At 38.1% G+C, this 25125-nt stretch overlaps 1 protein-coding gene across 1 annotated transcript; it reads right to left on the minus strand.

The window, feature by feature from the left end:
- Nucleotides 1–20605: 20605 nt before the first annotated feature.
- On the minus strand, nucleotides 20606–21487 carry LOC127620391 (zinc finger BED domain-containing protein 4-like). The gene is made up of 3 exons (XM_052093616.1): nucleotides 21381–21487; nucleotides 21098–21286; nucleotides 20606–20990 (listed from the first exon to the last, which is right to left on the minus strand). The coding sequence occupies exons 2-3, from the start codon at nucleotides 21117–21119 to the stop codon at nucleotides 20620–20622; spliced, it is 393 nt and encodes a 130-aa protein (XP_051949576.1). The 5' UTR covers nucleotides 21120–21286; nucleotides 21381–21487; the 3' UTR covers nucleotides 20606–20619.
- Between the last annotated feature and the right edge of the window lie 3638 nt (nucleotides 21488–25125).

The following is a 25125-nucleotide window of genomic DNA, read 5'->3' on the forward strand; positions in this document are numbered from 1 at the left end:
TTTAATAGCTGGTTGTGCCACCTTGAGCAGCAACACTGCAACCAAATGCTTCTGATAACTGGAGATCGGTTTTCACAACGCTGTGGTGTAATTTTGGCCCACTCTTCTTTGCAGAACTGCTTTAAAGCCACATTGGAGGGTTTTCAAACATGATCTGACTGTTTAAGGTCCTGCCACAGCATCTCAATTTGGTTCAAGTGAGGATGTTGACTAGGCCACTCCAAAACTTTAATTTAGCTTATTTTGAGCCATTCAGAGGTGGACTTACTGCATAAACCAGTTTCGCTTGAGCTTCAACTCACAGACTGATGACCGGAAATTCTCCTTTAGGGATTTTCTGGTAGACCGCAGAATTCATTTTCCCTCAATTACTGCAAGTTGCCCTGGAGCAGCAAAGCATCGCCACACCATCATAATACCACCACCATGCTTGACCGTAGGTATGATGTACTTTTTGTGAAATTCTGTTTTTGATTTACGCCAGATGTAACGGGACTCCTGTCTTCCAAACAGTTCCACTTTCAACTCATCAGTCCACAGAATATTCTCCCAAAAGGTTAGTGGATCATCAAGGTGTGTTTTGGCAAAATTCAGACAAGCCTTAATGCTCTTCTGGGTTAGCAGTGGTTTTCGCCTCGCCGCTCTTCCAAGGATGGCATTTTTGACCAGCGTCTTTCTGATAGTGGAGTCATGAACAGGGATTGTTGCCTGCAGTTCATTGGGTGTTTTCCTTGGCTTTTTTGTGACTTCCTGGATGTGTCGTTGCTGTGCTCCTGGAGGAATTTTGGAAGGACAGCCACTTATGGGAAGGTTCACTACTGTGCCAAGTGTTCTCCATTTGGAAATAATGGCTCTCACTGTGGTTCTTTGAAGTCCCAGACATACCTGTCAACACTCCCGTTATTTCCGGGAGTCTCCGTATTTCACATCCATCTCCTGACCCCCTCCCATTTTGTTATTTCTCCCGGGAAACTCCCGTAATTTGTATGGCCCAAACCTCGTTCTATGAATAATCACATCAATATATTATTCCAAGGTTATCCAGTTGCCAGATCATGTATGAAACGCATCCTACTCACACAATCGACACATCATACACATTACAACCCATTTGTGACCTCAATCTGGCAACCTACAGGAGAAGACTTAGGTGGTGCTCCAGTGAAAAGAACAAGATATACATGTAAATATAACAACAGCTGGATGGAAGAATTTAATTTAATATCTCTCGAACCTATATCGACAATGGCCACGCCTTTTGCAAAGTGTCGCACTGATTTTAATATCGGACACGGTGGGAAAAATTTACGTTTTGAAGCGTAGCACATGAAATCACAATGGCACAATTTGTATATATTTAGCCTGTCTCTGCCATCCAGCAACCCCCACCCCCTGAGGTCTGCCTGATTTTGTTACCCAAATGTTGACAGGTATGTTGAATGTTGACCCTGGCATAGCGTGCTACTGGGTGAGACCTTTTAGCCAACTTCATGCTGCTGAAAAAGTTAGTTGATTTGATTGAATAGGGCTGGCAGTTATCAGGCCTGTGTTGGTCTAGTCCAGCTGAACCCTATTATGAATGCGGTTTCATAAATTTGGGGATTTAGAAACTAACAGTAACTAATAAATAACATTATAATTTAAAAACTGTATTTTGTGTTTACTCAGATTGCCTTTGTTTTATGGTTTTGTTTGAATATTTGAACAATCTAGTTTGAGATATACACAAAAACAGAAGAAATCAGAATGAAGGCAAAAACTTTTCAACAGCATTGTAATTTGAAATGATTTCACTGCTTCAGAAGACTTGGAATGTATGTTTCTATGTGTGAACAAAAACAATTTCTTCTGTCATTTTTTAATTTAGAGTTGTTGTTTATCCATAGTGCTAATTATTTTCAAATGAAAAGCATGTTCAATGGTTGAAGGTTGAAACTTAAATGCTACATTTCAAGTAATCGATTACTCGTTTTTTGTTTTTTTTTGGTAGTTCTTGACTACAAAATTACTCAAAATACCCAACCCTAGTTCCATACCCAGACTTTCAATATTAAACTGAGAACATTTATTATAAAAATACCAATAATTACATTTTTTGTGTGAAATCCATTTCTATGTTTTCTCTTTTTTTTATGACTGTCCTAAAGTTGGGATGTCATTTCCACCACAACAAACCTTGACCCTAAAATGATTCTACAAACATTAGAGTATTTGTTTTTTTTTATTTATTTATGCATTTTTGCAGACGCTTTTATCCGAAGTGACAGAGTGCATAGAGGGTATACATTTTATCAGTTTTTGTGTTCCCTGGGAAACCAAGTTGACAACCAAGTCAGTGAAGAGCATGCTTGAAGTGAAATAAGAGACAAGAATTTTTTATTTATTTATTTATTTATATATATATATATATATATATATATATATATATATATATATATATATATAATTTGATTAAAATATTTTTATTGGGCATCATTTCCAATCTAGCACTTGTTTTGACAAATTATGCAAAAAGTGTTAAAACGTTATTTACAAATTTGTATTTTCTAATAAACAATCCAGAATTTGGGATGTGGTGAAAATTACACTGTGATGGGAATTTGCATGACTTTCAGACTTTCACAAAAATGACTATAATTCCTGGGGGATTCCTGTCATGGGACAGTATGAAAAATGCACATAAAAACAAAAAAGGAGAGATTTGTAATTTATATATGTTTAACCTTGTGAATTTTATAGTGTTTTTTTATGTACAGTAATTTCAAATCAGATGTTTGCAACATACTCCAAAAATGTTGGCACAGTCGAGTGTTTACCATTGTAAAACATCACCATTTCTTCTAATAATGCTTATTATTAATGAATGCCATGTATAATATCATAACAACATATAAACAAACAAAGACAAAGATAAAGATAAATACAAAGACGTACTTAAAAAATATTGTTAACAAATACAAAGACAATTGACAGGGCATTAAAAATGGTTTCCGGGCACTGCAATAAGTAACCTATATTATATATTTTAATTAACTAGAGCAATTCCAAAGGATATTCCCTTTATTTTCCTCCTACCTCCACTTTTTCCCTCCTCCCCCTTTTCTTTCTTCCACTCACTCCCCAAACCCCCCCAGGCCAATCTAGCACCCGCACTCTCAACTTCAAACCAGTATGTGGTTTGAAGTTGTCCTGCTGAAAATCCTGGGATGTCCCAGGAAAAGATGGTGCTGGATGGCAGTACATGCTACTCAAATTTTTTTACATATCAGTCTGCATTAATGGTGCCCACACAGATGTGCGAGTTACCCATGCCATGGGCACTGACACACCCCTGGCCCATACAGACACTTATGGACCTGATGCTGATATCATCTTGGTTGGTACTTTTCCCCTTTGGCCCGGAGAACACCAATTATCAAAATAATTATTTTGATAATCGATTAATTGAACAATTAGAAGAATGATGATTCAACTATTCATTGATTATTGCAATGATTAATCATTAGCACTTAACCAATTATTCAGCTTGTGCCCCGACTTAAAAGGTTGTATTGAAAGCGCTTACTAACACTAAAGTGGACAAAATCATCTTTTAAAAATACCTCTAAATGAAAAAAAAATACTTTGTATTAAGTTTAATTCGGTAAAGAAGTTCACTGCAAAAAAATCTTTGTCATGTTTTCCATTTAAAATAGTCTAAAAATCCTTAAACAAGACATATTTACTTGAGAAGCAAATTATAAGATATTTTAAATATAAGTGTATTTTGTATAGAAGTGTATTTTTCACCAAATGTAAACATAACATACTATGAAATAGTGTTCTATGGACATAGCGGTTATTGAGGTAGCAGCCAGGTAAAGTGAAAATGAATTAAAGTGCAACTCTGGACATGTGCAAAAGTTGGATGGTGTACAGGTGTGTGTGTGTGTGTGTGTGTCAGTCCAGTCTCTGAGTATTGAGGAATCTGATGGCTTGGGGGAAGAAGCTGTTACACAGTCTGGCCGCGAAGGCGCGAATGCTTCGGTACCTCTTGCCATATGGCAGGAGGGAGGAGAGTTTGTGTGAGGGGTGTGTGGGGTCATCCATAATGCTAGTTGCTTTGCAGATGCAGCGTTTTGTGTAAATGTCTTTGATGGAGGGAAGAGAGACCCCGATGATCTTCTCTGTCTCTGTCCTCATCTCTGCAGGGCTTTGCGGTCCGAAACGATGCAAGTCCCAAACCAGGCAGTGATGCAGCTGCTCAGGATGCTCTCAATAGTTCCTCTATAGAATGTAGTGAGGATGGGGGTTGGGAGATGTGCTTTCCTCAGCCTTCAAAGAAAGTAGAGATGCTGCTGGACTTTCTTGGTAATAGAGCTGGTGTTGAGGGACCAGGTGATGTTCTCCGCCAGGTGAACACCAAGGAATTTGGTGCTCTTGACGATCTCCACAAAGGAGCAGTCAATGTTCAACGGAGAGTGGTCACTCTGTGCTCTCCTAAAGTCAACAACCATCTCTTTTTTTGTCCACATTCAGAGACAGGTTGTTGGCTCTACACCAGTCCATTAGCCGCTGCACCTCCTCTCTGTATGCTGACTCATCGTTCTTGCTGATGAGACCCACCATGGTCGTGACATCGGCAAACCGTGGTGGGTCTCATCAGCAAGAATGATGAGTCAGCATACAGAGAGGTGCAGCAGCTAACGGACTGGTGTAGAGCCAACAACCCGTCTCTGAATGTGGACAAAAAAAAGAGATGGTTGTTGACTTATATGCTGCTTCTCAGGTAAATGCATATTTTTTAAAGGATTTTTAGATTTTTTTTTAAATATTAGTATTTGTAATATTATATTCAACATTCTCAAATAACAATATTTTCTTCTGCAGTATAGCTGCTAAAGAATATGTACATTGTTTTAAAATGAGTCTTAGATATTTATATTGGAAAACAAGCCAAAACAAAATCAAAATCAAAAAAGGATTTTGTTGCAGTGTATAATGGGGCGAAGACAACCCACGCTGACCTTTCTGTTCACATCAATCCAGCTTAAACTCACAAAAAAAAAACTCTCTCTTATTAATAAAGATGCATATTGCCAATTTTCTTCACAATAAGAAATGCACAGTGGCATATATTATGATTCAATAAGTCACGAGCCATCATGTTATCATCTAGCTGCATTAAGCGTATACACTCGACGGATGAGCTTCCCCGTGACAAGAGTGTGCATCAGTCGGATGCAGTTTCATTCTCTCCCCATTAGATCGGGACATTCGAGCAACTCATAGAAGAGGCGCTGACCGCACAGAGACATGCCAGTTTCGGAGTTTGTAGTTATTTACATGATCTGCTTCCATATTATTTGAACTTTAATAAAGCTATAACACATCAAATATAACTGCATTAAAGATGTAATGCGTTTCCTTTAAAGAGATCTGGTTCTGCTAATTTCACAATGACAGTGCTTCAGTATTTACTTATTTTGTATTTTGCATTATAATTCCTCATACTTTGCGATCTACATCACCTGAAGCAATTTGGAAAGTTTAGAATGCATCTGGACTGCGAGTTGTGTAATTCTTCCTGTTCTCAGTCAGGCGCAAGCTGCAGTGCTGCTCTCGCATGTCATTATTGGAGTTTAATGTGATCTCATGTTAAGTTAAATGAGATCAAACAACTATTCGACAATGAAAATTTTTGTTATTATTGTTGACTTATTGTCAACATTGTCAATAATGTCGACTAATCATTTCAGCTCTAAAACGACAGCTTTGTTTTTCAAAAACTATTTGAAATGTGGACTCAAACACGGTTCCACTGTTCTACTTTCCATCTAAGATGAGACCAAGCCCAGAGAAGTCGGCAGTGCTTCTGGACAGTGTTGATGTAGGGCTTCTGCTTTGCATAGTAAAGTCTTAACTTGCATCTGTCGATGGAGTGGCAAATGGTGTTGACTAACAAAGGTAATCCAAGCCCATGTTTATGATATCCATCACAGATGAATTATACTTTAAGACAGTAATGTCTGAGGGAGCAGAGATCACACGCATACAGAAGTCTTGCCCTTTACGCACTGAAATTTGACCAGATTCCATGAATATTTTAAATATAGTGTGCACTGTAGAGGGTGAAATGCCCAAAATCCTTCCAATTTGTCTTTGGGGAACATTGTTCTCAAAGTGCTGGAAAATTTGCTGAAGCATCCATTGGCAAATTGACAAGTCTCGAATGATCCTAGCTCTTGAAGGACTAAGCTGTTTTTGGAGGCTCCTTATATACAGTGGATATAAAAATCTACACACCCCTGTTAAAATGCCAGGTTCTTGTGATGTAAAAGAATGAGACAAAGATAAATCAAGTCTTACACCCTTAAACTAATACTTTGTTGAAGCACCTTTTGATTCGATTACAGCACTCAGTCGTTTTGGGTAGGAGTCTATTAGCATGGCACATCTTGACGTGGCAATATTTGCCTACTCTTCTTTGCAAAAGCGCTCCAAATCTGTGAGAATGTGAGGACATCTCCTGTGCACAGCCCTCTTCAGATCACCCCACAGACGTTCAATTGGATTCAGGTCTGGGCTCTGGCTGGGCCATTCCAAAACGTTAATCTTCTTCTGGTGAAGCCATGCTTTTGTGGATTTGGATATATGCTTTGGGTCGTTGTCATGCTGGAAGGTGAACTTCCTCTTCAGCTTTCTAACGGACGCCTGAAGGTTTTGTGACAAAATTGCCTGGTATTTGGAACGGTTCATAATTCCCTCCACCCTGACGAAGGCCCCGGTTCCAGCTGAAGAAAAACAGCCCCAAAGCATGATGCTGCCACCACCATGCTTCACTGTGGGTATGATGTTCTTTGGGTGATGTGCAGTGTTGTTTTTGCGCCAAACATACCTTTTGGAATTATGGCCAAAAAGTTCAACCTTGGTTTCATCAGACCATAACACATTTTCCCACGTGCTTTTGGGAGACTTGAGGTTTGTTTTTGCAAACTTCAGCTGGTCTTTGGATGTTTTTCTTTGTAAGAAAAGGCTTCTGTCTTGCCACCCTACCCCATAGCCCATTCATATGAAGAATACGGGAGATTGTTGTCACATGTAGCACACAGCCAGTACTTGCCAGAAATTCCTGCAGTTCCTTTAATGTTGCTGTAGGTCTCTTGGAAGCCTCCCTGACCAGTTTACTTCTCGTATTTTCATAAATTTTGGAGGGACGTCCAGTTCTTGTTAATGTCTCTGTTGTGCCATATTTTCTCCAATTGATGATGACTGTCTTCACTGTGTTCCATGGTATATCTAATGCTTTGGAAATTCTTTTGTACCCTTCTCCTGACTGATATCTTTCAACAATGAGATCCCTCTGACGCTTTGGAAGCTCTCTGCGGACCATGGCTTTTTCTCTGAGATGCAACTAAGGAAATGTCAGGAAAATCCTACTAGAACAGCTGAACTTTATTTGTGATTAATCAGTGTCACTTTAAATGATGGCAGGTGTGTAATGACTTCTATTTAACATGAGTTTGAATGTGACTGGTTAATTCTGAACACAGCCACATCCCCAGTTATAAGAGGGTGTGCACACTTATGCAACCAGTTTATTGTAAGGTTTTTAATTTAGATTTTTCCCCCACGAAGATTTCAGTTTGTTTTTCAATTGAATTGTTCACATTATAGGTCACATTAAAAGTGGAAAAAGTTCTGACATGATTTATCATTGTCTCATTCTTTTACATCACAAAAACCTGGCATTTTAACAGGGGTGTGTAGACTTTTTATATCCACTGTACTATGACACAATTGCCTCACCTGTATAATAACTCCTGTTTCACATTGCCTTGTTATTTTAACTCATAAGATTGTTATTGGTCTTAAATTCCCTGTCTCACCTTTTTTGGAGTGTGTTACAATCATCTGATTTTAAATTACTGTACATTAAAAAAATACAACTATGAAATTCACAAGGTAAAACATCATATAATGTTTAGTTGTAGTGCTATACGTGAATATAATTTACTAATAATTTTTTACTTTTATTAGCATTTTTCACACTGTCCCAAATTTTTCGGAATCAGGGTTGCACATAAACTTCTTGACATCGGTAGTAGGCAAATTAAATAAATTAGTGAGAGTGTGAAAAATGTTTTAATGAGACTTTCATTGCCAAATTCACAACTTGGTTTACATTGCCAGCAAAATCACTGAATATTCAATAAAAGCACCCAGCCCTAGCTGTTTAATTTCTTACAGTATAATCAAAGCAAATTCTATATACAATAAATAATAGCAAAAGCATTTGAGGCATGCATACTGACCTCTATAGCAGGGCTGACCTGGAGGCAACTTATACAATTATCAGGCTGAGCTCTGTAACTCTGCGTCTCCTTTACTATAGGGGAAAAAGACAAACATTAAAAGTCACTCTCTATCTTTTAATTTGTGTACAAATTTGTTAAACAAATAAATTGAATGATAGATTGAAAAACAAATGAAACCCAAAGAGTGTTTGACTTTCACACACAATATTAAATTTGCATAATCAGCATCAAGACAGACATATTAAAAACAAATATCTCTTATTTCAGCTAGGGCTGAACAATTTGGACAAAAAATCTAATTGTGATTATTTTGAAAAATATTGCAATATGATAAACCAAACTAAATAAATAACACAGAGGAAAACAAAACATCCCAATAACATTGCATCGGTCCGCTGTGTCATTTTTGTTTGTCCAATTTGAAAAAGGGTCAGCTCACTTTTGATCATTAATTATTGAAACTCAGTCAACTTGAATTAGATTGTAATGAAATAATTTTTAATATAAGTTTATTATATAAATATATTATTTGTTTTAATTATAATTATTCTCATAGTTTCATGAAACACTACAACACATTTTTTTTTAGATGTTAACAGGTATACCGCTTGCACACAAGTGAAGAGAATTTCAACATTTATTATTTTTCATGTCAAGAGGAAAAGGGTTAATTTAGGGATTTTTCTGGCTATTTTCATCTTCCAGGTTTGAAATGAACATTGAGTCAATGTCACAAGACAAGTACAAGGTTTAGCTTTCCATTGAATTTCAGCGACTCTTTGTCATGATAATTATTCATGAGAAGGCGTGGCCATTACACTTTGACAAGTGAGCGCTGTTTGTCAAGTGAGTGGTTGCCATGCACATGATTAGCGCTTCAAACTCTCAAGCACCTCAGTTGAGAGAGTTGATTGTAACGTGACCCAAGTCCCCTCCGCACTGCTGACAGGCTTTCACTCAGTCAAAGGCAACACCTTTTAACCCTCCTGTTATGATTGGGGTCAAAGCAAGTTGGCCATCTCTTAAAAATATGCTAACCTTTTTAGAAAAACTGACTTTTCCCATATTTATTAGAAGAATACATAAATATGTACTTTACATGTTTCAGAGTTTTCAAAATCCCTGTACACATTTTGATCACATCGGTGATGTTTGTGGTAATTTTGACCCCAACCAATTTTATGGTAGGTAACCTGAAAAAATGTGCAGCTTTATTTTTCTCTATTGATTTACCATTTCTTGCCGATTCTCTCCCATGCTTTTGTCAACTTATTACAAAAGTATCTCATTCCTTTATTCATTATAAATATAAAATAATCATAAATATCAAATGCCATGTTTTATCCTAATACTTTGTATAAATAAACTGGTCAGAAGGGACACAATCATTAAGTATGACTTAAAAGCAAAAAAACATTTTAATTTGAGTAATTAATCTTATTTTAAAACTTTGGGGTCATTAAAGTTGTCGCCCAAATTTAAACGCTTCAGGAGGGTTAAATGTTCACGCAGTACACTTTTTTTCTTCTTCCCTTTTTCTACCCAGTTTGTAATGCCCAAATGTCAATGTGCACTAAGTCCTCGTAGTGGCATAGTGATTCGTCTCAATCTGGGTGGCAGAGGACGAATCTCAGTTGCCTATGCGTCTCAGACCGTGAATCCATGCATCTTATCACGTAGCTTACCGCGGAGACATAGCGCAATCCACTCACAACTCACCTCACAGAGAGCAAGAACCACACATTATAGCGACCATGAGGAGGTTAACCCATGTGACTCTTCCCTCCCTAGCAACCGGGCCAATTTGGTTGCTTAGGAGACCTGGCTGGAGTCACTCAGCACGCCCTGGAGTCGAACTCTCGACTCCTGGAGTGGTAGTCAGCGTCTTTACACGCTGAGCAACCCAGGCCCCCGCAGTACACATTCATTAACGCGAGTGTTTTGATATATGTGGTGAGGAGGGCTGTCTCAGACGTGTTTTTTTCTTGTCAAAGACACAAATGCTATTGATCGATCCATCCATCATTAATGTGAGTGCGTTAACCAATCGAAGCACTTCTGTGAATGAACATCATGGAATAAGTCTCAAAAGTTATTTAAGTGTAAAAATCATTCACATATTTTCAATACAGCGTACATGGCTTGACTTTCATTTGTGTATTAAATTACAGATATAAAATGACCAGTATGATTCTGTGTACTGTATAGTGATCTTACAAAACAGTGTATAATTTCTTTATGCATTCTGTTACAAGTAATTGTGAGAATCTTTGATGCTGTTAACTGTATTAGTAAAATAATGCTGAGTGACAAATTCAAACGATTTGTTCCCTCAAGCAGCGGCTTTCAACATATTTAGTTGGCCTTTAACTTTGCCAGCTATACAAATAGTCATATTTTATCCTGATGGTGAGAGCCGGCATGGGCAACTGACAGATTGCTCACCCCCTTCTTTCACCCCTTCTCTGCCCTGCACCATACACTAGGGCCCTTGTTCTCACAGCTATCCATGCCCAGTTGAGTTGCATTTTTCAAATGGTTGTGAGGCAGACTTAAACTGAAAGAGGAGTGTTTGATGACCCTTTAAAGCATTGCTTTGCAGTCCAGTTCAACCCTCAAGCTTTTATTTTGGCAGAACTGAAGTGCAGTGAAATGCTCTCTTCTCACTTTCTGTCCACAAAAACCAAGTATTATGGGGTTAGTTTAGATTTGTATAGAACATTGTAGCGACCAAACATGTGAAATTATGCAAATGTGCAATTAAAGTTAATCTGGAGCACTTTTAAATATACTGCGCTCAGTGCACATAAGCACACCAAACTAAACTCAGAGCAAACCTGGTACCAGAAATGTTATGTATCGGATACAGAACCATTGAAAACACATGTGTAATAAAGTACACCAAAACCGTTTATATGATTTTAAGAAAGCACTACACACTACAGACAAAACAGCTGGGTAGTAAAGCGCAGCACAGCGGGCAGTATGTTCAGATTATCTATTTATTGAAATAGCAGCCCTCTTGGTTTGATAATCGCACTGGGTCATATCGCGATTTAAATGTGATTTTTATTAATCGTTCAGCCCCAGTTATAAATGCACAGCCATTTAAATGTCACACACCTGAAAGAGGACTCCCATCTTCCATATTTTCCATCTTTTTTTCTGCAGCAGGAAGGACAGATTTGCTAGTGCTTCAAAAAGGAATTTAGAGATTTTTATATGATGGCAAACCAAAGAAACGGAACAGATTCAGTGTATATCTACAATGTTAAATGTACCACCTGTCTGCCTTCAGGTCCCAGAGAATCTTGCAATGAATCCCAGTTTGATGTTCTGACTCGGTCTTCGTCTGATCCTTGCCATTCTCCTCTGCCAACATACCCTGTTTCACAGTTTCGGCGACAACAGCACCAAACAACTCTGGATCATCTTGTATCACATCCAGTACAAGGACATCTTCCTCATATGCTCGAGAAACATCCAGAAAACTGTTGGCAACTACAGATGTAGACTCAGATGATTGTGGGGGAGTGAAGACTTGATCTTTATCTTTATTTTCACAGATCGTATCATCACATGACCGCAAGCTCTCTGCATCATCATATTCCACAGAGTCCTCATCTGAAGACAGTCTACTGACCTGTTCATTTTCATCTTCAGAAGAGGACAAGTTTGAGATATTATACTTTTCAAATACTCTCTTTTGTTTCCTTTCTTTTAAAGAGGAAGGGTTACTGCTGAGGCTAAATGGAACAGAATTTTGAGAGCCACTCACAGGGTCAACTGTAACCAGTTCCACTGTAGGAGTTGTCACAGAGGAAGGGTGCTGTGCTTTCAGCATTCCTACTTTAAGACATAGTTCTGAGAGTGACTCTGGGTCATAGTGAGTTAAAGCCCCAATACCATTTCCGGCCCCCTCTTCATTCACAGCTGATGGAGTACTTGATGTTTGGTTAACAGGACGGGTACTTATTTGGTTACTTCTGGGATTTGAAACACATCTTGTAAGCAAGTTTGGATCAACTGTTCTGATGAGAGGAATAATGTGTAGATTTTTGCACCCACTTGAGAGAGCTTTCTGATCGGGCGAGTTGAGTTGGGAATGATTTACTAAAAGTTGTGATTGAGGACTGCAACCCTTGAATGACATTGCATTACCATAGCCAATAGGTTTGCAGACTTTAACCTTTTCAGTGAATGCAGGTGTAGAAAACTGAAGAACATTGTTGTAATTCTCAATGGTTTCCTTAACTCTTTGGTTTGATTCAATCTCTGCAGGTTTTGATACATGAAAATCTTCAGTCAATATATCTCTTGGACTGTTAAGACTTTCTGTAAATTCATTACCAGTCCTTTCTAGCTCTGTTAACACACACAGGGTAGGCTTCTCACAAGGCACATAAGAAAGTGGATGCTGTTCCAGTGTTTCTTTGGTTTCTGCACTGCTACTCTTCTGGTCTGCAAGTTTGGAAGTATGAATACGCCGAGTCGTTACTGCTCTTGGATTGTTAAGACCTTCTGCTAGATCTTTCATTTCCAACGCTGCTAATGTGCCAGTGGGTGGCTTCACACCTGGTGCAGATAAAAGTGCCTGCCCCTCCAGTACTTCTATTGTTTCAAAACTGCCCCTGCTTGGCTTTGTGGGTTTGGAGAGTTTATCTTTTTTCAATAAGCATTCAGGTGTTGTAATGAGAGAAGTTTGTGAATTGGACACAATCCAGCGAGGTCCAGTGTGCAGCGATGATCTCGTTTCGTTAGGCGGGCCAGATCTCTGGAAGGGCCAAGTTTTGTAAGTACGAGCACAGGAGGATTGAGAGAAAAATACATAGGCTTGTGTTCTCTGGCAGGAGAAGCTCTCAGGCGAATTAATATCACCGTCAAAATCCTCATTTGATCCATATTCCTTGTCCCCCTCATGCAGAGAATGACCATTGTTATCATCGACATCCTCATCTCTGAAATCAAAACCATTGACTGCAATAACTCGTTTGAGTATTAGAGGAGGTACACGACGCACTGGGCTGGATGTACCTTCAAATCTTTCAAAGATGTTTTGCATTGGGCACGACTTTTCTCCTTCACAATAACACACACCAGGACCACCATTGCTCACATTGTGCTCTCCAGCACACTCCAAGTGTACAGGGTCAGTCCCTTCAGCTGGTCTTCTCTCACAGTCTGGATTCCTTGGAAGACAATCAACCCAGTCCTTGACACATCCATCCTGATTCTCTGCTGTGCCTGAATCAAACTCTATGCAAGAAGTTCCTGATGGAGGATCACCTGATGAGAAAGAAGTACAACTATTGGTTGGTGTGGAAACATCCCTGGATTGGTAGTCAATCTTACTCTGATGCTTCTTGTTGCCATGGAGATGAGGACGCGTGAGACACCTGAATTCTTTCTTTAAGCACTGCACTCTTTCACGCTTTCCCTTTTGTCTTAGTACTGCTGGCAAGACACACGAGAAGTCGTGCGAGGCTATGTCAAACACTCTGGCTACATCGCACATTTTCACCATGGGGTATTTCTCAAACTGGAAAATCGGTGCGGTCGGGGGCTGAGGGGATAATGTGATGGCACCTTTCTGCCATGCAGTCAGGTGGGGGCGGCCAGCTCTCGATCTGTGTTTGAGTAAACGAACCACATTCTTACTAGGGGGGGGGCTGTATTTAACGTCACCACACAAAGCGCAGCATGAATTTTTCACCAAACGTTTGAGGTCTTTCCTTGAGCTCAGTCTCATGGATGACCTAAGACATCTCCTCACCTCAAGTTTTGAACTGATATCTGCAATCAGAGACAAGGAGGGTGAGATGGGTGAGAGCATAAATGCAATAGAAATATAAAGAAGCATTGCAAAACAAACTAATGAACCAATTTCTCCTTTCAATATACCTTAAAATACCCTGAATTCACCAACTGTTAAAGGAATAGTTTAACTAAAACTTAAAATACTGTCATTATTTAAGCCTAGTGCACACTACATGACCCAAGCTGGTTTCCTTTGATGTTTGAGTTGGGAGTTAGTCTCAGATTACATGACCAATGATCCTATATATAGTGTGCACACTTCTATGACATACCCAGAATAGTTAATGGTTCAAAAACCTTCTTGAAATCTGGCTGACGAGTTGTCAGGCGTGCGCACCGACCCAACAAGTGAGAGACCGACAATGAGAAAAAGACAGTGGAATACAGAGTGTGAGCAAGAGGAGACAATGCATTGAAAAGCAGGAGAAAAAAAGAATAAGCAAATAAAATAAAACATCACCAATGTTTATCTTCCCACTGTCTCGTCATTTTTTTGTTCTGTGCAAATCAGAGCAATAAACTGGTAGAAGCCCTTCTTTTATGATGTTTGTTGACATGTTGTATGACATATTATTTCACTTTAATGGACTATATCACAATTCCAGTGGGTCAGAAGTTTACATACACAAAAATAAAACTGCATGTGTCTTGCGGAAGAAAGTTGTTTTGGTAATGACGTAAGTTATGCTTCGACTCTGCTCCTCTGCGAGCATTAATATGGTTGGAGACACTGGTGTACACAAGGATACAGGACATCTGTATCAGGGCATCTTGTAAAGTGAAACGTTCAATTTTGGCGTGAAAAAGATAAATATTTAGGTACATTTTAAACTATAAATCATCGCTTCTGCTCAGCAGCAGTACACGTGTGTGACGTAATCGCGTTGGTGTGTTCACATGAGAACAGACGCACTCCGGAAGAGCAGCATTGTTTACAACAGAATAGGAGCAGCACTGTACAGAAAATGTGTTGGTTTTGGTTTAGATCTGTATTTGTATTTGTTTACTCATAATTTGAGTGATGAGTTTGTGTGCTCATCCTGGATGTCTAAACTGAGAGAAAAACATGAGATTGCCTCAGAAACATACCAACGTGAATAAGTCACATGAGACCACGTGAACTCCGCCATCTCGTGAATGCGCAAACTGCTACCGGAAGCGATGATCTATAGCTAAAAAGTACTTAAATATTGATCATTTTCACACCAAAAGCTTTTAAAGAGATTCAAAGGTCAGTGTTTATTTGAATAAAACACCTTAAGTTTTTCCCTTAAGTATAACACTTTAAATTTACCAAAGGAAATGACATGAGGGTGTTGCATAATCCCTTCGACAGTTCTCTTAGCTAAGGGAAACAGTTTAAGAATTTCCTACAGAGAGCCAAATTTTGCTGTAATAAAGCTGTACTGTTGGATATGACATGTCCCTAACTACTTTCAGAAGATCGGAAATGTCTCGAGCACCATGGGCAATTTTACCACATAGAAAATACTTTCACTTTATACTATGTTTTTATTTTCATTTAAATTATTATTCAACTTTCTCAGTATCATTATTAATGTGTAAATTATTGTCTGACCTCTTCTGAAGCGATGAATACATGCATGAGAGGAGCATTTTCACATGTTAACTGCTCATTTTCACAGCACATTTCAGGCTGCACCAATCATATGGGTTTGTGATAAAGGCATAAAGATTTTTTCAAGCTAATTTCTGAAGGAAACACTGGAGGATTTCCATTTGTATGATCTACAAACCTCAAAATTAATAGATTCAAACACCTTGAGTTCAAATCTTTCCCTTGTAGGTAAAAAAAAACATCCTGAGTTCTGCATGTGGACCAATTAATGATAGATTCTGCTTTTACGGCCGGTAAGCACCCTCCTGAGGAAGACACCTTTGAATTTGAAGGGGTGCATGGTGGTGCAAGATGTTTAGATACTTGTATAAATGCAGAGAATGGATTGCCATCATAAATTAAGAATATTAGTGGTGGTCAGTAAGACTGTAAGATATATATATAGCCTATATACATATATCGCAAATGAAATTGCGGCATGATTTATACAATTTATAAAGATACAGAGAGCAGAAAATACTAGGCACATTTCTGTGTGTGTATTCCTATTATAGATCACCCTACTGCTAGTTGGCGATTTCTCATATTATGTGATAGTCAAATATAGTCAAAAAAAAAAAATCACCTTTACTTACTGTACTCTTCAATTTGTTCTATAAACTATGCCATTTTGATTTTTAGAAACTCTTTAACTCTTAACGTACACTTAAGGTGAAGTTTTCCCAACATTTAGATTTACTTAAAAAAATGGCACTAAAGGGGCTTTATGCAACACTTAACATGTTTTAAGGGTGTTCTTAAGTAAAAAAAATAAATACTTAAAGGGCACCTATTATGGAATTTTGAAAATTACCTTTCATGTAGTGTGTAACATAGATTTAAGTTAACAAAAACATCCTGCAAAGTTTTATATATGAAAGTTCACCGTAAAAAAAAAGTTATTGTCTCTCAAAAGTAGGAGTCGACTCTGAGTCAATGTAATGAATCGTTTTTCCAATGAGTCATTTTCGTTGTGACGTCAAGATGAAAAATTTTCAAATTGGCCACACCCACTCATTGCGCGCACAGACACCAGGGAAAACTTTAAAACATCATGTCGACAACAAGACGCTGTGTTCTGAAGTGCATATCAAAAGCGACCTTTTTTTCACTGCCCAGGGATGAGCATGTGAAGAATCAGTGGCTAGAGTTTATATTCACAACTATACCACACAAGTATAGCCGAACCTTGTGCTGTGTTCGCGTCATTTTAATGACGATTGCTTTACGAACATGAATGCTTTCAAGTGTGGATTCGCGAGCCGGTTGATACTGAAGGAAGGTTCAGTACCAAGTTTATTTGGATCAGCATCCTCCTCCGAATCATAACCTGTAAGTATTATTAATAATTGTTGCTTTTATGTGTTTTTTAGCATGCTTAATAAGTATTTGTGTGTGTTGTGTAAGTTACGCTCAGCGCAGCTTCTAGGTCTCCAATGTCAATTTTTTTTAAATATGTGAAATGTTTGTCGATGTTATTGGAGTTGTCATAAAGAATAGAGCAATAACTTGTAGTAATGCAGTGCTTTACCAATATGTTTATGCGTTGGGCTAACGCAAACAATAACTGATTGGGTGTTTACCACCGAACTTTGGGCTATGATCGCTAACATAATTCAACTCAAATTCCTTCTCTGATTTTGATTTTTTTACTACAAAGCGGTGATGGGCGTTCCGTTTCCGGCAATCTCTGCACAGAGTATGCCAATCACAACTGACTGGGTCATCTGACCAATCACCACAGATTAGCATCACGCAAAGGAGGGGTTTGGAAAAATGAGTCATTGAACGAATCATTTGGGAGTCGGTGAGCAAATCAGGTAAACATAAATGCATATTATAAGACAACAAATGTGTTTTTTGTCATTGCATGCATGTAAAACTGTTGTTGGGGACTCCCAAAACAATATTAGGAACATTTTAAATGCCATAATAGGTGCCCTTTAAGGGAAACCGAAAGGGATCATAACATTTACTTATAAAACCCCTTAAATAACACTTTACGCTTATTTTCTACAGCTCCCTTACATTTACGGGAAACTTTAGGGTGTTCTTAAGGGAAAATTACACTTAAGGTGCTTTATCCAACCGGGCACGGATCACCATCTACTTGCATTTTAAGGACCTACAGAGCAAAGATATTTTTCTATTTATCTTCAAATGTGTTCTGCTGAAGAAAGAAAGTCATGCACATATAGGATGGCATGAGGGTAAGTCAATGATGAGAGAATTTCATTTTTTAAATACATTCTTTTCTGTTCTGCAGAAGAAAGTCGTTTGGAATGGTATGAGGGTGGGTATACATTGACAGAATGTTAATTTTTTTTGGGTTAACTATTCCTTTCAATTAATGTAATGATAGACATCCAATCTAGGCCTAATCCTGGTAACAAATGTTATCAGTAAAATTAATATTAACAGATTTAATTCCAAACAATTTTGCAAGTATTGCAAAAATAAATAAAAATGGCAAATGGTCCTATGACAAAACTGTGGCACTCCAGTTCAGTGTTCGTATTTAACCCCACTGAATGCTGCTAAGAAACATGATGTCGGTGTTTGAATCTATGTAAAATACACATAATCTAAACTAAATAACCTCCAACATTTATCCTTATTTGTGTGTTTAGGAATGTATTAGCCCTTACTTGGTGCTCCAGACACAACTGCTCGTCCAAATCGAGAGCGACCAGTTCTACTTGCATGACTCTCTTGGGGAGTTTGTGCTCTCCGGACCTCCGTCTTGATGGTAGTTTTCACCTGTGTGACAGACTCACCAAAACTATTAATATAAACTTTCCTCGGTCTTCCCGGTCTCCGACGAGGCTGTTCTTGCCTCAAAGCATCCGAGCCGCCAGTTTTGACACCAGCAGACTTTGGATCTGGTTGTATACCCCACTGGACAGGTGGAGTTGGCCCAACTGTTTCTCCAGGCCGCTCCGCAAGGAACGTGGTCTTATTGGAAATATTACCTGACTTAACTGGCAAGTTACTGTTGATATAAGACAACGCTGGACATTGCGAATCGGTTTGCAAGTGTCTCACGCGCTTCCCGCAGTTTCGCCGTCTTTTTTCGTCAAAACACAACGCTAATCGCAAACGGTAGCAAATTGACTTTTTTTGTCCACACAATCTTTTCAACGATTTGCAAGTTTTGGACGCCGACTGACTCCTTGTATGGGGACCTTGAGTTCTCAAGCCACATACTTTGGATGTCAAAATACCTTTATTATGACCTGCTTGTCCATCATCATGTTCAGCAGAGTCTTGTTTAAGACCACAGGAGATGGAGCTTGTCTGCCCGTGCGAGTAGGACGTTGGCTCAGGACAGCAGGTTACGTTGCCGTTTAGTTCTGGGGAAATTGCGTCTCCTTTCTCTGAAACCGACGCGTCTTCTAGAGCGCTGTCTTGGTCTTGTACCTGTATGACATTGTCGGCTAGTGGATTTAAACCATCCCCAGTTTTAAGGCCAGTCCATCGCCGTTTTTTCGGCTCTAAATTATTCTCGACTTTAAATGAATCTCTCTTTAATTTTATCCATGAAACACCCTTGGATGGAAGCATTCCTGAAAAGCCAATGAGTAAACTTTAACGGAAAACGTGCATTTCTGTCTCGCATACATGAACTTAAATCTCACAATGCACTTGAAAAATCAATTAGGGATCGTTTCTACTGACCACATATTGGCTATTTATGACAAAGACATAACAGATAAATTAGAGGAAAGGAGAAAACCACGAGATGACAAACTTAAGATAGCACTGCAGTAACTTCGCTGTTTCCCACATTAGGTGCATACAACGCGATAGTGTTGGTTGAAAGTAAAATTTTAAGCTCTTTTATAAAAGACTTAAACTGATTTTTAAAGACTGTAATCTCAATACCTGACCGTGCCACAGCGTGATTATTATTGAAATGGCAACAACAACAAAAAATAACCTCCCACCTCCAATTTCGGTGAAAGACATGCGCAATTGATCTCAGTGTGTTCGATGAGGAACTTAGTAAATATAATCACGCTGCGTGATTTTAAACGGTTGCGAAGTCAAACACAGAGTTAAAGGAATATTCTTGGTTCAATAAAAGTTCAGATCAATCGACAGCATGTGTAGCATGTTGATTACCTAAAAAAAAAAATATATATATATATATATATATATATAGTGAGGCTCTTAAGTGTGGCCAGTCCATTAATGCTAAAATACTCACTGTTTCAAAAGTTTAGCAACAAGATGTAAATATTATATATGTTCACATGATTTTAGAGCAATAAAATTACCTACTAATATTTTATGTGTAAAGTTATATCCCATTTACAACTTGACATGATGAATGGTGTAAACCCCAAAACGACCATAAAAACACTACTTAAACACATTTTAAAATGGTGATGTTTTCCTCATTAAAAAGCTTGATTCTTAAAGACATCACCAGCAGATTTCACTGAGGGAATGGTAGAATAAGACTCACTGCTTTATGTGTTTTTGATAGGTTTGATAAGAACACGGCGCTCTCTGTTGTTTATGAGATGGCACTACAATATCAAATGTTCCGAGTTCAACTCGGATGACCTTATTCTAGAGATGGGCAGATCGAGGCTTCGTGAAGCAATGAAACAGTCGAAGCAAATGTGCCATTTTGTTTCGAGGCTTCGAATCAATCCGAAACCCGTCTCCACGGTGACACCTAGTGGTCACTTGCAGGTGTTGATCTGAAACAACCTTTACAAAGAGCTAATAAAAAAATGTGTTGGTTTTTTTTTTTTTATTGTATTTTTGTAATATATGAAGCTTGTAACCTGTAGTCTCTTCACATTGCATAATGTGATTTTGGTCATGAAAAATGAATATTAATAAAAATAAATCAAGCCACAATGTCTCCCTTTCTTATAGATTTTTATTCAAAAATATTAATTTCTCTGCTGTTGAAGGACTCAGCCTACTTTTTTTACAGATAATTTCTCCAGCCTTTGAAAAAATTCTCTCACAAGGGACACTTGTTGCTGGCATACAAAGATATTTTTTAGCTAGGACATACAAATGAGGAAAGATTACTGCTCTCTCTTTCCAGTAAGTTAGAGGATCATGAGTTCTGGGCAAAAACACATCGCTGAGGTATTTTTTCACTTCCACTGTGGCATCAGCTGTAGGATTGTGTATCATCTGGGTCTCACGGATACGATTGTCAAAATGTTCCCATAAACTGTCTTGTGTTTCAACTGGTGTTGATGATGGGCCTGATGTTGACATTTGTGGTTCTGAATTAAAAGAAAACGGCAATTAGTAACAAATCATAAACTGACAACACATATGAAGTATAAATTTCATGAATCACATTACATAAGATAACTAGACTGAAACTCACCAGGAGTTGTGTTTGAACGCATCAGTGAAGCACACTCCAGTGTGATGTGCTTTTCAGCATCCAGGGCTTTGGCAGGATTTCCAAAAGCCACATTTTTAAACCTTGGGTCCAGCAGTGTAGCCAGTGCCAAGGCTCTAAAAGTCTCGTACCCTCCACATCTGGAGTGCAGACCTTCTTGTAGATGTGAGCCTATGAGCCAACACAAGAGAAAACCATATTAATTAAAATAATGACAACAATATGAGAGTTATGGCCAATTACACGTATGGTCATAGTGTCCTACCTAATTGTACAGTTGATTCCTGCGTTGCATTTCCTTTTTCTGTGCAAGCTTGTGCTGCAACATCCTGTACAATGGTATGAGCTTTGAAGCAGACACTCTCTGTTCCTCTGACATCTCTGTTGTTGCTAGTTTGAATGGTTGAAGAAGTGTCAATGACTGTTGAATAATGTCATACTCAAGACTTGTCAGGGAGCAGTATCACTGTTTAAATTGGCAAGTGCAGCAGCCACTGGCTCACGTTGCTCATACAAGCGTTGTAGCATGTCGAATGTGCTGTTCCATCTCGTTTCAACCTCCTGTATCATTTTCAGACTTGGTCTGCCCATCAAGCTCTGCATCTCCACAAGCTTGTCCTTTGCTTTGCAGCTGGATCTGAACAACCCCACTATCTTTCTGGCTTTCTGGCGAATTTCATTGATGACTGGGGTTTGATCCAGGGCCTTTTCACTATCAAATTCAAATTATGAGCAAAACATGGGACATGGCGAAGGTTGAGTAGCTGGGCACTTAGGATCATGTTGGATGCATTGTCAGTCACCATGCAGTGAACTTTGGAGGTTATTCCCCACTCAGCCATTAGCAAGGCTTTAGCCTCCATGAGATGCTGGGCTGTGTGGGTTTGGTAAAACCTCCTTACACCCAGTAAAACAGTTGCCATTGTTGCCTCTGGTGTTATGTAATGGCATGTTACACCAAGATATCCATCCATATTAATGGAAGACCACATGTCAGCCGTAAGGCTAACAAATTCCGCCTTTGTAGGTCCTCCATTGTCTTCTCCTTGGTTGTGTTGTACCTTTCGCTGACCATTGTTTTAAGCACCTTCCGGGATGGGAGGACATAGCTTGGATCAAGCTTGTTCACAAAGGCCCTGAAACCCTCATCCTCCACGATGGTGAAGGGCTGCAGATCCTTCACCACCATGTTCAGAAGAGCCTCATCCAATTCCCTCTGTCTGCCTTTTAAAAGAGAAGATAAAACATACTTTCAGACAAATATATTGGAAAAATAGTAGCCTACCGTGAAAGTAGTCTACTGGTTCATTTGGAAACCTTCCTAAACAAAGTTATGTTATGAATATTTATGCTCAGTGTGCAGAGAAAGATAAAGTGCATTATAGAAATACAACAATTACAAAAAAACAAAATGATGTCTTGGCTGTAGATTGGGTACTCATATGTAGACATATAAAATGTATATTCACAAAGTATAATATTATATTGACAACATTTGTTTTTAAAGTGATTGGCAGTTGTGATTGGGATGTTAGGCATGTCTTAGTCCATGGCCTTTCTAAACAATGGCCCAACACTTAGTTATTATATTTCACTTATAATTAGCCTATATTTCAAACAATGCATACCTTGCTTAGATGGCCCAGCAGTGTCAGTAGCAGGCCTTGGTACAGGGGGAACACTACCATCCTCTGCACCCTGCAGAATGGCAGGATGAATGCTCCTCAAATGGCGCATCATGGATGATGTATTGTTGCAGTAGGCGAGCTGCCGATCACAATACACACATCTCACTTTATTTGGGGTTTCCAAATGGAAATGCTCCCACACCACAGATGTACGGCATCTCTTCTGTGGAGCCTCCATTTCTTTCTTTCTTTCTTTCTTTCTTTCTTTCTTTCTTTCTTTCTTTCTATCTATCTATCTATCTATCTATCTATCTATCTATCTATCTATCTATCTATCTATTTTATATGTAGCCTATCTATCTAATAATCTATATGTATCTGTAATATATGTATCTATCTATTAATCTATATATATATATATATATATATATATATATATATATATATATATATATATATATATATATATTTCTATCAATGCATCTATTCATGTGTCACTATATGTACTCTGTGTGTCTCTAAGTCAATGTGTAAATGTAAATTAAATCCTAAATATAACTAAACAAATCGCACTATAAATGTCACTATATCACCAAAAATCCACTATCTCAAAACCAAACTCCTCTCACAAAAACCCACGATATGAAAATGCGTTGACAAAACTTTTATACTGATTGTGTGATTTGTTCCCGAACCGACCAATCAATGAAACCCTGATTCGGCGGAGCACTCCACCTGATGAAACACTTAGACGCTTCATTTAGCCGTTGTCACGTGACGTGGGTGTTTTGAATCACGCTTCGGATCAGTGTTTCGAATCATCTTTGCTTCGGGATCTCGCAAAGCTTCGGAACGTCTGTTTCGCGCCAGCCATCCTTACCTTATTCAGAGCAGCGCCATCTTTGACGTGAATGACAACAAGGCTGTGAGGGATATTATAGTCTGTTTAATGGGTTTTACGGTTGTTTCAAACGTTTTTGATCGTTCCGCTAATGAAGCATTGAAAAATATCTTTCCAAGTAATTTCAGGAAAGTCCAGACAATTTTGGAAAATTATATGTAATCTAGGAGCTTTTTGATAGCTTATACATCCCCTGGCAACAATTAATCACCACGCTTACAGGATGTTTACCCAGCTTTTTTACTTCGTAGCAAATAAACAAATCACAGATATGACACAAAACAATTTTTGTATAATAGCTGAACATTCTGGCTTAGTGAACTTCAAAAAAATTAAATTACATTATTTTAATTAATGGCAGATATATATATATATATATATATATATATATATATATATATATATATATATATATATATATATATATATATATATATTAGCCAAAAGCTTCCCTGATTCCTGACTGAAAGTATGAATGTCGACTCTGAATAACCAAAACTCCACCTTCCGCGACAAAATAGTATTATAGGCCTATCTGTATTCAGTGTTGGGGAGTAACGAAAAACATGTAACAGGATTCCGTATTTAAAATATAAAATATAAGTAACTGTATTCCAATACATTTACAATTTAAATAATTGGTATTTAGAAAAAAGTTACATTGAAAAAGTATTTTGATTACTGAAGAGATTACTTTGCATTTTATAGTCATTTGTTTCATTTAATATTTAGTGCTTTCAGATGGAAAACATATACATATAAATTATGAGATCCAGAATGCATTTGAACAGTGGTGAAACACGATCATATGAAGTGTTACATTCATACGAGCAGACAGAGAATTACGTTTTAAGTTGGCGCAGAAGGAATAGAAATAAACCTTGTGTAAATTGTCAGCTTTACGCTAAGCTAAAATGCCATTTCTAGCCATTTTACATGCATGTGTCCAGGCACGATCATATTTTTTATCAAGAAAATTCATGTTGGATCATCATTTCTGTTTTCACAAGTTCTTGTGCTTTGGATTTTTGATGAATGAGGCATACTGTATGATCCCACCCCTAAGAACTGCCTTAAGTGCCTCCCAAGCCACACCCATAGAGGATACTGAGGACCAGTTGGTCTCCATAAAAACATTGATTTCAGCCGTTAACATTTGTTGGAATTCAGGATTTAGCAAAATGGATACATTAAAGTGGCAACTATATTATTTTTTTCTCCGTATGTGGCAACTCTAAACTCACCAGGGCATGATCTGAGAAGATGTTTCCAATTGAGCAATCCACAATAGATGAAATGAGGGACTTAGATATACAATTTAAAAAAATATGTTCTCTAATAAATCTTATGGACTGATGAAAAAGATTTATAATCTATACCAGATGGGTTCAAAAGTCTCCAATTATCTGTAAGACCAAGATTGTTGCTCAAGGGGGCTTACACACTTTTGCTTTATTTTGATCAAAGACTGAGTCCATCAA

Source organism: Xyrauchen texanus, chromosome 26, assembly GCF_025860055.1.
Source record: "Xyrauchen texanus isolate HMW12.3.18 chromosome 26, RBS_HiC_50CHRs, whole genome shotgun sequence".
NCBI lineage: Eukaryota > Metazoa > Chordata > Actinopteri > Cypriniformes > Catostomidae > Xyrauchen > Xyrauchen texanus.

Bases quoted from the DNA above. Each gene is read 5' to 3' on its own strand.
- LOC127620391 (XM_052093616.1), bottom strand. From the start codon at position 21,119: ATGCGTTCAAACACAACTCCTG. The intron at 20,991-21,097 runs GTGAGTTTCAGT...CTTTTAATTCAG, and splicing joins GCGTTCAAACACAACTCCTG to AACCACAAATGTCAACATCA.